Source organism: Salvia hispanica, chromosome 2 (genome assembly GCF_029641045.1).
Source record: "Salvia hispanica isolate PSC_SH4W2 chromosome 2, Shi_PSC_v1, whole genome shotgun sequence".
In the NCBI taxonomy this organism is placed as follows: domain Eukaryota; kingdom Viridiplantae; phylum Streptophyta; class Magnoliopsida; order Lamiales; family Lamiaceae; genus Salvia; species Salvia hispanica.
In genome coordinates this window covers 61,159,635-61,176,054 of record NC_142693.1, presented here as the reverse complement: position 1 = coordinate 61,176,054, position 16,420 = coordinate 61,159,635, and the positions used below count along the sequence as shown (strand labels likewise).

The following is a 16,420-nucleotide window of genomic DNA, read 5'->3' as shown; positions in this document are numbered from 1 at the left end:
GGGTATCCGCACCCGACAAGTCGGGTACCCGTACCCTATTTTAGCTAAATTGGTTATCCCAAAATACCCGCCCCGTGATATACCGGGATTATCCGATACCCGTGTCGGGTATCCCGTACCCGCCGACATCCCGTACCCGGCATTGCGGGTACCCGTACCCGACCCGAAATTCGAATAAAAAATTTGAAAATCGTAATAATCGTCAATGTTCCTTAATTTACTTAATTAATATTGATGGTAAACTTTGAATAGATTAAGAATAAAAGTGAGGGGACTCTATAGCTAGTTCCGATGAGTTTTCAATTGTATGTTCGTCGGAATATAAAAATGTTTCAAAAGAACTCTTAGAAACATTTCATTTTCTTCACTCATTTTGGAAAAACAATAATATAAATACTATTCTCTACATTATTATCTCTCTTACTTTATTTTTTCTTCATTCTAACTATTTATTTTTAATTTTTCAAAATGAATGTGTATATGGCTATTATTATTTAACTATTTATTTTTTTTCTAATTTAACTATTTTAAACGCCTCTATTAATATGGAATGGAGGGAGTATTAAAAACGATATATGACTCTAATACTAATAACAACGGGTATTAACGGGACTAACGGGTATACCCGTATGGGTAGTGGGTATATCCGCTACCTGCAAAACTCTAAAACACACTACCCAATCCCGCCCCATTTCCCGTTATCGTCGGATATCGGGTACCCGATACCCGGCGGATAGCGGGTTGAGATGGGAATTACCCATTACCCGCTACCCATTTTTGCCAACCCTAATGTGAAATAAATTAATAGTAGTTGGGCAGAATATATGACGAGTAGGAGTACTATATTTTTCTAAGATGGATGATATTATATATAATGCTAATTAGTAGGTGACAAAGAATAATATTATCAATGTCCCAATATACACAATAGAATAAATAGAGTACAGTTTGGTTTTAGACTTATATGTCATTTAACTATTTGTTCCGTTCTCTTACCATTAATTAAGATCAATGTAGAGAGTTAGAAATCCCCTTAATTACCTTTCGCCTAAATAGGAATAAATAATTAGACATTTGAAAATTTTAGTAGTAGTATTATTTTTATTTCAATTCCTCTTTTTTAACTAAGCAATTTGGTTGAGTCATTCTTATACATTAGACTGAATGACCTATAATGGAAACGAGAAAAAAGAGCAAATCTAGCTTGTTCGACTCTTTAAATCCGAAAAAAGACGAAAGCAAACTTCAACTATTGATCTTAAGTTGGTCATGGAATAGCTACGCGAGGAAGGAAGTCTCTAGCATTGGACTTTGTAAAACAAAAGGTTTGCACGCAAAAGAAAAGAAGAACATTGATTATAGCTAGCGATAACTTATAAGCTTCACTGCTTTTGTTCAAGTAAGAGTTCGAGTTCCGTAATGAATCTACTATCCTAACATAAGTGGAGTATAAGTTTAGTGTGAAATACACGAATAAAAATATTAGAACTCTACATTGACTAACATGAGTGTTTTGTTTAGTATCCAACTTATTAAAAAAACTATTTTGGTCAAAAGAAGTATATTAACCAATTTTTAAAAAGTCATGTACTTATTGAAATAAATTTAACAAAATCAAATAGTTACTACTCGTAGTTTTATAATATGCTAGTTCTATAGTGTAATGGAGTACGCCCTTTCTCATATATAAAAATATATAGGAGTATTAAAATAATGTCTCTCATACGGAGACATAAATTCTGAAGATGTCATTAATCAAAAAAAATTCTTATGACTTATTACCTACTTATAAATATTACAAAGTCAAATTCATGATATTTCATTACTGGAGTATATGTTATTCCTATATAAACGAGCCTGAGTATAAGTTGGATAAGAGAACCATACTAGTTTCTGTTGCATATGAAACAATATCTCAGCCCATTTATTAACAAGTTAGGCCCAAGCCCATATTCATACTCTGCCTAGTTGAGGACTTGAATATTGATTATCCCTTGATTGATAATTTTCAATAGGATACGAACAAGCACGATAATTTTATCATGTTCGGATTCGTATCAGATTGAACCAATAAAAATATGATAATTTTTTATTAGTTTCAGATCAGATTAATGTAATAGATCATGTTCAGGTTTATATATACCAAACTAGTTTATTATTGGAATTGATGATCTTTTGAATATACCAAATCCGGATTTGAGGTCAACAACTTAAGTTAATATTATGTCGACCCAATAACGATTCAGTCGCCAGAGAGCCATAGTTATAAACTTATGATGCCTAACTGAAATCACATATATTGTTGCTATCAGTGGCAGACACACCATGGAGAAACAAATAAGGAGGCTCCTATTAGTATTAAATAAAAATAATACTTGAGTTATTATAATTTTGATAATTCATGTGAATTGTTAAGGAAAGTCTTTATCATCATTATCACGAATTCACGATGATATAGTGTAACATTATTAGTCTAAAATTGTGAACTAAGTATATACTCAATTCCTATCAAAACAAATGTTTGTATTCATTCATCCGCTGGTTGTCATTATAATGTGGCACACGTAATTCAACCATGCATGTCTCTCTTTATTTGGATTTAATGTATCCGAAGTGAATCTAATGTCATTTTCACTTTATTGGAAATTTCATTTCAAAATACAAATGTCATATTCTAATTATCAACTTGATTGAACAATGACTACCTAAAATCTCACAACCAATAATTATTTTTTCCCTTTGGTATGACCTACTTAACCGACCATCTGCGTACTCCACGCTAATTACTTTATGTTTGAGGATAGGAAGAGACCATGTTTTCAATTTGTTATACTAGTATTTATTTAAATATATATTGTTTGATTACCATTTAATCGTAAACTATGTCCATTTTTATTTTTGAAGCGACAATAAAATTATGTTATATACGTGCTACATATTTTTTTTTTTCTTCTCCCCTTTCCGAAACATTACAAAATGAAAATGAAATATGCAAACATAGAAATCAGTTTTTTGTAGTAGGAATTCATCTCTTAACCCCATCATATTTTAATTATTTTATCAAACCGATCACATATAATGTTTATTATAATTAATAAACATTACTTTCACTTTTTTTTGTTCATAGAACAAATTTGAAATCTTGGAAAACCATACCTTTACAATTTATTATTTACAAAATAAAGCTGTTGTAGCTAGATATAAATGTAAAAATTTGGCAACCACATTATTTAGGCTTTTTTTCCTAGTCGATTTGTCAAACATCAATGAGACGTCACCACCCATTTCTCTATAAAATTTTGTCTGCATCAAAAAATATAACACAACTTTACAGCAAGGACATCAACTGTGGAGCACTCCAATGAAATTATGTGCATGATAATAATCAATTTTTATAGTTCAAAAAAACATTATTACAATTATATATATACATTACAAAATATTGAAAAGACCATTATACCCTTATAAATTATAAACAGAGTTGCTCTGTTTTTTCAAGAAGGGAAAACAGGGCAAATTCACTTAAGAGATCACACATGCATTTGGATTCTCTTCCATGCTGTGATTAGCATAATAGTATGTGTTCATCGGCGGATAAAACTGTCGGAACGGCATCACCGTTCCGACAACGGGCTCAGGTTCAGCCTTCTTCTCCTCGTCTTTCTTGGCCTCCTCCTTCTTCTCGCCTTCTTTTCCAGGCTCCTCTTTTTTGCCCTCCTCCTCCTTCTTCGCCTCGTCTTTCTTTGCCTCCTCCTTCTTCTCAGGCTCCTTGGGCGGGCCCACAGAGACGATGCCGACTTCCCAGTTTTTCTTGCGCAGCTTGCTTACAACTTTCACCGGATCAACTGTCCCGACTACCATTATCGTCTTTCCCTTCATGTCGATGGTGATCTCGTCGATTCCTACAATAAAAAGGGGCATATATGTAAATTGAAGTACATCACTGTATCAACATCTGTAACATGCACTTGATACAGAGTGAACGGCGGCCGATCATCGCTCTTATTGTGAATGCCCTTATAAACATGATAAATAATGAAGAAACTATTGGAACATGAAATTAAATATATCTCCATAAGACTAAGATACAATGCTCCTAAACAAACACAATAAAAATAGATGAACTAAACTTTATTTTCAAACGCTTCAAAACTTGGGAACAAATATTTTTTTGTAAGACTATGATATTCACTTGAATAATGCTCTAAAAGAAAAACAGTTAAATTATTGATTTTATCATAGAGTTTTATAACAAATTTTTTTACAACCAAACCTGAAAGAGTAGCCACAGTTTTGAGAGCCCTTCTTTTGTCTCTGTCTTCTTCCAGATTTAGTTTCAAAACAAGAATCTGCAGAAACACAACATTAATCTCCACAAATATATAAACTAAAATCTTGCAAATACAATTTTTTTTTACAAAAACACTCACAATCTTCTCTTTTTTGGCAAAAGATGAATAAAGCAACAATCTTTCTTGAAACAAACACACACACGGAAGAAATTCTTGGGTTCCACAAAGGGAACAATCATTGAACAAATAAAAAATTAGATAATCACAAAAAAATGGCTAAAAGAATTAATCCAACCTTCATTTTTGGTAGAGATGCTGAAAAAGAGAGACTGGAAATGTAAGGAGAATGTGATGAGATGAGTAATTAAGAGAGGAAAAATGGAATCAAAATCACTAGTGTTCAAAAACTTAAATATAAGAGGGAGATGACAGAAAGAGAAAAGTGATGGTGGGAGATAGGGACATATGGTGAATTATGGGCTATTTGAAAATAAAAGACAAGATTGTGATTCACACAATCAAGAATTCCTCTAACTAAAAACCAAAATATTGCAGGAGATAAAATGTAGTGCAACTGTCCATCTCCCTATATCTCTAAAATGGGAGGGAATGAAATAGTTAGATGGGAATGAGTGCACGTTTCTCCAAAGAAATGGGAGGGGCGCACCGGTGTTAGAGCATCCGCTACAATAATAGACAGAGTGCGCGCACAGAGTGAAAACGGGCGTTTTAGGGTGTGGTGCACAGGTGATTGCACTCACTAGTGGTGCGGTAAAATGCCCGCAATAATGTCATTCTTTTTAATTTTCTCGATTAAGTGGATTATAACATCGGATAATTATTTGAATTCGTTTTCATTTATAAATACAAGTTGTTATAATGATCGATTAAATGTCACAATAACGACCTGAACATTACACAACAAATATTAACAATAAATAAAAGAGTAAAGGCCAAAATTAGTCCTGGACATATGATCATTTTATGTTTTTGGTCATAAACATTATCTTTTGAATTTTTTGGTCCTGGACATATGAAAATTTGATCATTTTGGTCCTCCGTCAACATTTCCGTTTAAAACTAACGGTCAACGGGTTTAATCTCGATTTTGACCAAATTAAACTTTTAGTTCTAAATTTTTTTACTCCCTAATTATTTTTTAAATATCCCCCTTCAAATTTTTTACTCCCGATATGTATATTTATATCTCTTCTTCCAATTAAGCCCCAGTTCACCTTGATGAGCATAACAAAAGTAATGAAAGTGATGTCAATCTGTTAAAACCGAATGTGTTTGTGCATAAGTAAGACTAGTAGTGATGGCAAGGTGTGGGTGAAGAGGAGAGGGAATAGTGGCCGTTCCAGATGTCGGTGAAGGCGCGGACGATAATCTCGTGATAATAAGGGCAATTGAGCTGCAGGAAGCAGTTGAGGAGGTGCTTGAGCTCATCTTTGGAGTAAATCTCCTTCTCCAAAATCATCTGCAGCATCGGCTGCCGGAAATCCAGATACGGATCGTCCGACTCCTTCTCCACTGCCATGCGAGGAGACAGCAGCGGCGATGGCTGGCGAGGGCTAACCCCGCGAGCTGAGACAGCAGCGAGGAGGAAGGCGACGGAGTTTGGGTTTCTCTTGGAGAATTTGTGAAGAAGGAGAGTGAGGGAGGCGGAAATACCGAGAGGGAGAAGAGAGTATATTTTGGTGGACTCCACCAATTAAAGACATCATATAATTAGGAGAATATTTATAAAAATAATTAGAGAATTAATTAGGGAGTAAAAAGTCAGAATTAAAAGTTTAATTTGGTCAAAATCGGGATTAAACCTGTTGACTACGTTAGTTTTTAACGGAAATGTTGACGGTGGACTAAAATGATCAAATTTCCATATATTCGGGATAAAAAAATTCAAAAGATAATGTTTAAGACCAAAAACGTAAAAATGATCATATATTCATTAATTACTACTTATTTTCTAGGAAATGATACACTAATTATTGAAATAGCATTTACCAATTTGTTGGTAACTGATACTAGCCGTTTGGCTGTAATTCTTGACACTCCCCTCAAGTTGAGCAATTGTATCTCCGATGTTCAACTTGCCCAAAATTTCTTTGAAGCTTCTTGGATTCACTGCTTTGGTTAAAATATCTGCCAATTGCTCCTCTGATCGGACAAATGGAAACTCGATAATTTCTCCTTCTAATTTCTCTTTAATGAAGTGGCGATCGACCTCGACATGTTTGGTTCTATCATGTTGTACAGGATTTTCTGATATGCTGATCGCAGCTTTATTATCACAGAAGAGTTTACTCTTTCGTCTTGGGGAAAAGCCGATCTCAGTTAGTAGTCTTCTCAGCCACATGATTTCCATAAGCCCACTCCTAATGCCTCGGAACTCTGCTTCTGCACTTGATAGAGCTACAACCTTTTGCTTCTTGCTTCTCCAGGTAACTAGGTTGCCTCCAATAAATGTGAAGTATCCGCCGGTTGATTTTCTATCGACTGGATTGCTTGCCCAATCAGCATCTGTGTATCCGTCAACCTCAAGATCCTCTCCTTTTTTCAAGAACACCCCATAGTTTGTTGTGCCCTTCAGGTACCTCACAATCCTTAGAGCTGCATCCATATGCTCTTCTTGGGGTTGGTGCATGAACTGACTGACGACTCCAACTGCATATGTGATGTCTGGTCTGGTATGTGAGAGATAGATTAATTTCCCTACTAATCTTTGGTACTTCTCCCGGTCTGTAGATTTAGCTCCATCGACTATCTTCAACCCGTGATTTGAAATCATTGGCGTTTCAGCAGGCTTGCAGTCTAAGAGACCAGTCTCTGCCAGAAGGTCGAGCACATATTTTCTCTGCCTCAGAAATATTCCATGCCTTGATCTTAATACTTCAATCCCTAAGAAGTATTTCAGGGTCCCGAGATCTTTCATGTCGAATTCTTTGAACAAGTTGGACTTGAGGCTGCCGATTTATTCTATATCATCTCCTGTGATAATCATATCGTCTACATAGATGATAAGACATGTTACCTTGTCTCCCCTCCTTTTTGTGAAGAGAGTATGGTCTGAAAGACTCTGTTTGAACCCATGCCTGATCATTGCTTGACAAAACCTTCCAAACCATATTCTTGGAGACTGTTTCAGTCCGTATAAAGTTTTCTTCAATTTGCACACCTGTCCGGGATTGAATTCACCATCAAATCCTGGTGGGACTGCCATGTAGACATCTTTATCTTTTTCTAATTCTCCATGGAGGAAAGCATTTGTCACATCAAATTGATGTAACGGTCAGTCTCTACACGCTGCCACTGATAATAGTTCTCGGATCGTGTTCAATTTGGCAACCGCGGAGAAGGTCTCATCATAGTCGATCCCATACACTTGAGTGTATCCTTTCGCCACCAATCGCGCCTTGTATCTCTCGATTGAACCATCTGCACGCCTTTTAATGGTGAAAACCCATCTACATCCGACTGGTTTCTTCCCCTTGGGTAGAGTGCATTTTTCCCACGTTCCATTTTTTATTAAAGCATCAATCTCCTTCTTCATGGCTTCTCTCCAATGTTTGTGCTTAACTGCTTCTTCAAATGACTGGGGAACTTCTTATTCTTCATATAGGGCAGCCTCAAATGCTCGAGCCATCTCTATAAGGTTTGCTTGGGCTAGGTTCGCCATTGAATATCTTGTTTTTCGCCCTTTCCAGTCTGGAGAGTATCTTTTGGGAGGAATTCCCCTTGTGCTTCTGTGTGGTAGTTCATATTGACCTGTACTTTCAGTTTTACCGCTGGTTTCACTTTCTCCGCGCCCCCTGTCAGTGTCAGTGGTATCAAAAGAGACTAAACTTTTTTCAGAGTCATTTACCTCAGGATTTGAAGATGGGTTAGACGGTTGGTCAATGTCCCCAAACTCTGCGACCTGTCTAGTGGAATAGCTAACTTCCTCTGTTGGACCAACTTCTGTGACAAGATTGGGTTCTTCCCTTGACTCATTTTTCTCTGGGTCAGTTTCAGCTTGTGTATATTCTGACGGATGGGCTGTTTCTCCTGGGACGTATAGCCAATTTAGTGGGTCGCTAATCGGACTAATTGTGTGGCTCTCCCCCTGACCGCTAGATTGGCTATAGTAGTACTCATTCTCAACGAAGTCGCAGTTCATGGTGGTTTGCATGTGTTTCGTTATGGGGTCGTAGCAACGATACCCTTTCTGATTAACCCCATACCCAAGGAAGACACATTTAACTGCACATGGGGAAAACTTGGTACGATCATGTTTTGGAATATGGACAAAGACAGTGCATCCGAAGATTTTTGGATCAAGGGTGAGAGAAGTTGGTTTCTGTATGGTTGTATGGTTGATGAAAGTATCAATGGGAGTTTTGAAGTTAAGGATTCCTGTTGGGAGACGGTTCATGAGGTACACAGCTGTAGCAACTGCTTCTGGCCAAAAAGATGTCGGGATTTTAGATTCAATGAGGAGAGCTCGGGTGATTTCTAGGATATACCTATTTTTCCGTTCTGCTACCCCATTTTGTTCTGGTGTATAGGCACATGAGGTTTGGTGAACTAGCCCTTTCTCAGCAAAGAAGGTTTTCATGTTGCTATTTAAATATTCCCCACATTGTCGGATCGAAGAATCTGGATATTCTGCTTATATTGGGTTTGAACTAGACTGTAGAATTGAGTGAATTTTTCAAAAACTTCTGATTTATTTTTTAAAAAATATACCCAAGTCATACGAGAATAGTCATCTATAAACAGAAGAGAATAACGAAGACCTTGACCCCCATTGATTGGGGCAGGACCCCAAACATCTGAGTGAACTAACGAAAAAGGAGTAGGAACTCGAGTATTATTCAACTTAAAAGAGTGACGATGGCTCTTGGCCAGATGACAAGGTTCACAATCAAGAGAGTGCACATTGGAAGATAACTTAGGGAACATTAATCGGAGATATCCTATGGAAGGATGCCCTAACCGACGATGTAAGAGCCAAGTCTGCTTGTCAGTTGGTCCATGAGTAAGCAATGCCGTAGTTTGTTGGGTGATTTCACCCACATAGTACAGACCGCTTCATTCAGTGCCACGCCCAACTATCATCCCCGTCTTGATATCCTGTAACATGCAGAAACGAGGTTGCATCAGTAATTTACAATTTAGCTCCTTCGTCACATGGCTAACTGATAATAATTTATGAGATAAAGTAGGGACGAAGAGGCAGTTGGAGAGGCGGAGAGTTGGTGAAATATTAATGGCGCCCGCCCCCTCTACTCGAGCTAAATCCCCACTGGTCGTTTGGACGTATGATTTAGTGGGTTTGGAAATGTGAAGGAAATCCGAGGGGTCAAACGAGATTGTGTCGGTAGCACCACAGTCAAAATCCACATTTTTTCTTTTTCTGCAATATTGGTGGACGAGGAATAGGCTAAGGCTTTGAACGAATTTTTACACGGAATAGTGGGCTGAAAACGAAGATTTATTATTTTTCTAGGGTCAATTTCAGAATTTTCGGAAGGATTGGGGGTTTTCTTGGAAATGTTGGTGGGATGGGGTTTAGAGTGGGATTTAGGGAAGTTTTGGGGGGCATTTTATATTTAAGAAAGAAGGGAGTATTTAATTGAAAAACCCCCCCTTTTCTAACCCTAGATCGCGCCTCCCTCTCTTCCTCCTCTCCAACCCTAACTTCCGCCTCCCTTTCAGCCGCCGTGCAATCGCTGCCGGTGGTCGTCGGTGCCGGGTTACCTTCTGACCAAACCCTAGCCACCGAGACCGATGCGACGGCTTTCTTCTCCTCGCTTCCGTTTTTTCCGTTGAGCTGGCCGCTGCCGTTCCCCGCCGCATTGGACTGACCGACGCTGCCCACCGAGTTGTCGGTGTTGGTAACTCGGTCCCCAACGGTCACCGCTGCTGTAGCTCTGCCTCCTCCGCTCCGATTCCGGTCCCGCCTGTTCTTCTTTATATCTTCCCACCAATCGGGGAACCCGTGGAGGTGGAAGCAGGTATCTGCTGTATGCTTCTTCCCACCACAGTGGCTACACGTTAGCCGGCTTTTGTCCGGATTTGTGGAGAATTTGGGCGGCGGTGGTGGCTTGCTCCGGTCGATTGCTGCCAAGCCGATACCGATTCCGGTAGATTGCGAGTCGCCTGGGGGTTTGAGTACTCTTTCATTGGCAGATTCGCGCCTCATTAGGCCATAGGCACTTCTCACAGTTGGTAATGGATCTTTATTCAAGATCTCTCTCTTGATTGTGTCGTATCTGTCGTCCAACGCCCATAGGAATTGATATAACCTATGTCTCTGAGTGATTTGATTGTATTTCTCAATTGTTGATGGAGTATCCATTGGATTTGGATCCCTTGCATCTATAGAGATCCAGAGGTCTTGGAATTTATTCCATAGACTTTCGAGGCTCATGCTTCCTTGCTTCATGTTGTAGGCTTGTCTGTGGAGATCGGATACTTGGAATGGGTCGGCTCCGCTCCCGTATGTGACGGCCAGACCCTCCCATAGGTCTCGCGCCGTCTCATACTGTGAAACTTCATTCACTAAGTTGGCTTCAATGTTGTTTATAATCCAGTTGAAACACCAATGGTCTCTCTGTTGCCATTTTGGAAAAGTTGGGTCGCTGCTCGGAGGAGGGTCTGTAACTCCATCGATGTGAGATAACAGACCCTTCCCTCCAATTGCTCGTTTCATCAGTTTTGTCCAGACGGAGTAGTTGTCCCCGTTGAGCTTGCTCTGAACATGGACCTCCCCCAATGATTCTGGTTGGTTTGAGGGTGGAGGTGGTGGCTGATTTTGAGTTTTTGGTTGGGCATTAATCTGCTTGAGGAACTCGGCCAATTGGGCAGCGAATTCTCCTGGGAAGTTCATCAATGGCTGGTTGGTGTTTGTAGTTTCTGAGTCAGATTCTGACATGGCTATTTTGTTTGTGCAGGTTTAAAAGGGGCCGAGAAGGGTATATGTGGGACGATGATGATAGTTTTCTGAGTCCCCCACCGTCGCAACCTGCTCTGATACCATCTTAAAGATGGTAATCGAGAGAGGCGGTGTATAGAAGATAAACCATGGTGGCTAAAGTTTGTAGAGAGGAAAAGAATTTTGCTTGTATTTTCTGTTATACATTTCGAATGTCAATAGGAGTCCCTTTTATAGGGTTGATACAACATGGAAAACAACTCCCTTTACTCTAGGAACTACCAACCATTAATTGCTACTTATTTTCTAGGAAATGCTACACTAATTATTGAAATAGCATTTACCAATTTGTTGGTAACTGATACTAGCCGTTTGGCTGTAATTCTTGACAAAAATGACAATTTTTTTCGATTTTTGGGGCGACGTCGAGGCAAACGGAGGGGGCGGACATGGTAATTTTATGTCCGGATAAGAAGAAATTAGTCGCACGGAGGGGGCGACCCCCCCCCCCTATAGATCCGCCACTGCATCATATCTCAAATCTCACTTTAGATGGACCTAGTTGGTGTCGACCAGCCCCACCGGAGAACTTCAAAATCGACCTACGATCAAGTGCAACTCGACCTCCTAGTCCACGACAGCTCCGCCACCGACATAAGAAGAGCTAGGAAGAATAAGAGTGATCAAGGAGGGGCAGGATGGAAGTTTTAAGATTATGATGGTTGGAAAGAAGAGTTAGGAATCATTTTTTTAGTTTGTTTGCATTAGTTAGGTGATGAAAAATCTTTGGGCCTATTTTATTTTAAAAAGTTGGGCTCATTGATATAAAAATGTTGGTGGACATTCAATTACATATAGGTTTGATAGAGTATAGATTGATTAATATTTTCACCGTTTTCATTTTATCTACTATAGCGACATTCTATTTTTATTTCATTTGCTGATTAAAAAAAATCAGTAAAAAATGTTTAATACAAAGAATTTGAGATAATTTTTTTATATAGGAGTATGTTTAAGATTCATTTATCACACACACCGGGTGATAGTTATTTTAATTGCAAAGTTTTTTTAATAATTATTTTACTATTATTTATGATAATTTTAAGTTATGTTCGATCGAAATTTTTTTATTTTCTGGATCTATCATGTCTCTATCACAAATCTTAAAAGAATGAGGTTGCATTCTGATAATCATCTCATTTCATGGCTGGAAGATTGAAATTGGATCCTTAGAGCATCCTCATCCGTGCTCTTAGCTAAGAGCACAGAAGTGGGCCCGGACCCACTTTTATTACTTGTCCTTAGCTAAGAGCACAACACTGCTAAGAGCACAACACCCACATCACATCCGTGCTCTTAGCTAAGGACAAGTTCAAGGGTCCCACCATTCTATTATTCAATTTAAATAAAAAACATTTCCACAATATTAAAATGCATTAAAAATATCTGAAATACTATTACAAATTACAAAATAATTAAAAATTACATAATTACAATCCTAAAAATTAAAAATTACATAATTAAAATCCTAAAAATTACATAATTAAACATTTCGGCAACGAGCCTTTCATGGGCTCCCTCTCGATCACGAGGGATGTAGCGACCTTTTGCTCTAGTTGGTTGAGGAGGAGGGGCGGGGGTATTGGCGGCGACCGGGGGTATTGGCGGCGACATAGGCTTCATAGGCGGCACGATATTGTTCATAATATTCTTGTTCTTCGCGCTCCGCTTCCGCAATGAGATTGGTGAAATCCATTTTTCAATTTTTTGGAGAGAGTTTGGGTGAGAGAGGAAGATGTAGATGATTTAGTATGAAAAAGTATGAATGAGAGATAATTTGATGTGAAAAGTGGATGATGAATGTGTGTATTTATAGATGATTTTGGGATTAAAAAAAAAATCACAAAAATCCAAAAAAAAACGTCATTAAACGGCTCTATTTTTTTGGGAATCCAAAAATATTTTTATTTTTATTTTTTGGTATTATTTTGAATTATTTATGAATTTTTTTTTAAAAAAAATAAAAATCAAATTTGCCAACGGCTATGCCGTTGGCCAATAAGAAGACGCCACGTATGGCTGCTCAGCGCACGGACGTGCTCTTAGCTAAGAGCAGCGCCGTGCCCAGGGGCGGAGCCACGGTGGGGCCAGGGGGGCCCTTGGGCCCTCACCCATTTTTAGAATTACTATATATATATATTTGTATGCTGGTTATAACATATAAACATTCTAGTGCAGTTGGTCTAACTTTCGGTCACTTGCTTCCGCGGTGCTGGGTTCGACCCTCTCCAGCACCAGTTTTCATATTTAATTAATATATGCTCCTTCCAACTTTGAATCATCATTTAGTAAGATTTATGCTTGCAGTTCATTTGCTTTTCTTTCTTCTCAAATTAGTATTTTTGTTTACTTTCTCATATTCATTTATACTCATTTTCTTACATTAAAAACTTTTGTTAATTTTTTTTCATCTGTAATTTTGTATAAATCATTTTAAATTGTAATAGTAAGAGATGGTTTTCAAAATTTAAGAGTAGAAAATAATTCTTTTGACTATAAATATTTTTACTATTAATAAAATCAATTTTAATATTATTTCCTTTATTATAAAAAATTTGGAATAATAACTCTTTGATCTAATAAATATATAAAATCATATTTAATTAGTAAAATTGGTATTATACTCTAAAAAAATTCATCATCCATTTTTCACGCTTGGCTTTTTATATTGCTTATGTCCGAGTTGTTTTCGTGTCATTAGCACTGAAAACAATCAACAAATTTTAATGCTCGTATGGGCCCCCCACAGTAAAATTTCTGGCTCCGCCACTGGCCGTGCCGCTGGCACGGACGGACAACTCGTAGCGGAGGACGGACGAGCTTGTGCTCAGCGGCACGGACAGACGGACGGCAAAACTCCACCACTGCGGATGCTCTTATCATCGTCTTGCATCATTTTTTCTGAATCTTGAAATACCATGAATAACTAATTAGGAATATCATCTCATCTAAAGGTGGACCTGCCACCTTTAATTTTGAGATCATCTCATTTAAAGATTGAGATACTAAAACTAATTTATGATCATCATCGTCTCATATAAATTTAAAATAATTACTAGTATGATTAAAATACACATATCACATTGTCTGAAATATATAAGATTGGAGCTGAATGATTAATTAGCATAATATCAATAAACAGAACAATTATTTATTACCGGAATCTTGGACCACAAAGTTAACTGAATTTTTCATAAAGAAAATGTTTAAGGTACCTATAAAACGATTAAAACGATAATGGAGTCGTATTTGGTTATTCTTGTTAGTGATAATGATGCCATAAGACTGAATGATCGATGATGTGGAATATTTTAAAAAAAACATATAAACTCCTATATATTGGATGATTGTTATATGATCCATCATCTCCAATATTAATTAATTAATTTATTTACGAAATAAATGACAAATTTTAAAAGTAATTATTATCTGAAATATCGAATTAAAAGGAATAATGTAGAATTAGGTTAAGCATTAAGACTTGGTAGGCAAAGGCGCAAAGTCAATTAATATTTTTTTATTTTAGGTAACTAACTATAGCAAGATTAGAAAAAGGATTATAATATAAACATTGAGATTCAAGATAAATAAGAATGTTAAAATATGGTAATATAAAAATAAATAAGGTAAATAAATATTGACTCTTGATATAAGTCAAACTCAAGAAATGGTTGCACATTTTCGTTTTAGTTTCATACTGATTCTCCATTTCCAACAAAAATTTAAATGAGTCAATCGCTTACTAGTCCTATTTTATTCAAATGATTTCAATGTGGAAACGAGATATTCGCATTCATGGCTGTAGACTTATACCTTTTCAAACAGTTTTAAACACAAGTGGAAATTATAACAAGAAGCCTAACTTGCAATTAAGTTGGACAAACAATTCACATGATCCTACCTATAATGAGTCAAATTATACTCCAAAACTGAACCACAACCACAATTTCCTTTTCAAAAAGTTTTAAACACAAGTGGAATTATAACAAGAAGCCTAACATGCAATTAAATTGGATAAACAATTCACATGAGCCTACCTATAACGAGTCGATTATACTCCAAAAATGAACCACTAACCACAATTTCCTTTTACTGTTACGATTCTAATTTCTTTAAATTAAAATCATACGTTGCTCTGAATGAAAACTAACGATATTCCTATTACGAGGTAGAAGTGATGTGATATCCTCCTCACATTATTTAATTTGTATTCTATTTTGAATGTTATTCGACGTTATCTAAATCATTTCCCTTTATAATAATAAAAGTGAACTTTAAAAATGGTCCATAGAATATGAGTTTATCTCGAAAATGGTCCCTGGATTTTAAAAATATCATCAGTAGTATCTGGACTAAGGATTAATATAAAAAACAGTTCTTTTGCACTGTTTCGAGATGAAGATACCCTTTTGAGGGGTTTTGGGGGTTGGGCAATTTGGTCTTTTTTACACTTTTAACATTTTAATTCTGATATTATTTCGGTTATGTACTAAATCTGATATTACTTCAAAATTTTCATTCTTCTTCCCTTTTGTCATCCTTTATTTTGTTTCTTTATTTCAATATTAGATTTAATTTATAAAATTAAATTTTAAATTTTGATTTTTAAATATCAATAAATTTTTTTAATTAAAAACTGATATTTAAAAATTTAGTTTTGTAAAATTAAATCTAATATTGAAATAAAGAAACAAAGTGAAGGATGACAAAAGGGAAGAAGAATGATAATTTTGAAATAATATCAGATTTAGTACATAACTGAAATAATATCAGATTTAAAATGTTAAAAGTGTAAAAAGACAAAATTACCCAAATCCCCAAAAACCCCTCAAAAGGGCATTTTCGTCTCAAAACAGTGCAAAAGGATCGTTTTTTTTATTAACCCTTAATCCAGAGACTACTAATGATATTTTTAAAGTCCAAGACCCATTTTCGAGATAAACTCATAGTCCATGGACCATTTTTGAAGTTCAATCTAATAATAAAATATCATATTGCTCTTATTTTATTCTTTTTTCAACTATATATTTTTATCATTTTTTTACTTAATAATTAATACTCACTCCGTCCCAAGATAAGTGACTTGTATTCCTTTTTTGGGGTGTCCTACTATAAGTGACTTATTTCCATTTTTAGCAAAAAGTCA

The 16,420-nt window shown here is 36.5% G+C and overlaps 2 protein-coding genes and 1 pseudogene across 2 annotated transcripts; 1 reads left to right on the top strand and 2 right to left on the bottom strand.

The window, feature by feature from the left end:
- Positions 1 to 3,367: 3,367 nt before the first annotated feature.
- LOC125201625 (heavy metal-associated isoprenylated plant protein 39-like) lies at positions 3,368 to 4,735 on the bottom strand. The gene is made up of 3 exons (XM_048099814.2): positions 4,588 to 4,735; positions 4,274 to 4,349; positions 3,368 to 3,902 (listed from the first exon to the last, which is right to left on the bottom strand). Exons 1-3 carry the CDS (start codon positions 4,591 to 4,593, stop codon positions 3,523 to 3,525), a joined length of 462 nt encoding a protein of 153 aa, XP_047955771.1. The 5' UTR covers positions 4,594 to 4,735; the 3' UTR covers positions 3,368 to 3,522.
- Positions 4,736 to 6,373: 1,638 nt separating this feature from the next.
- LOC148932840 (uncharacterized) lies at positions 6,374 to 7,080 on the top strand (annotated as a pseudogene).
- Positions 7,081 to 9,368: 2,288 nt separating this feature from the next.
- LOC148932839 (uncharacterized) lies at positions 9,369 to 11,214 on the bottom strand. Its single transcript, XM_089065252.1, has 2 exons — positions 9,937 to 11,214; positions 9,369 to 9,410 (listed from the first exon to the last, which is right to left on the bottom strand). The coding sequence occupies exons 1-2, from the start codon at positions 11,212 to 11,214 to the stop codon at positions 9,369 to 9,371; spliced, it is 1,320 nt and encodes a 439-aa protein (XP_088921378.1).
- Between the last annotated feature and the right edge of the window lie 5,206 nt (positions 11,215 to 16,420).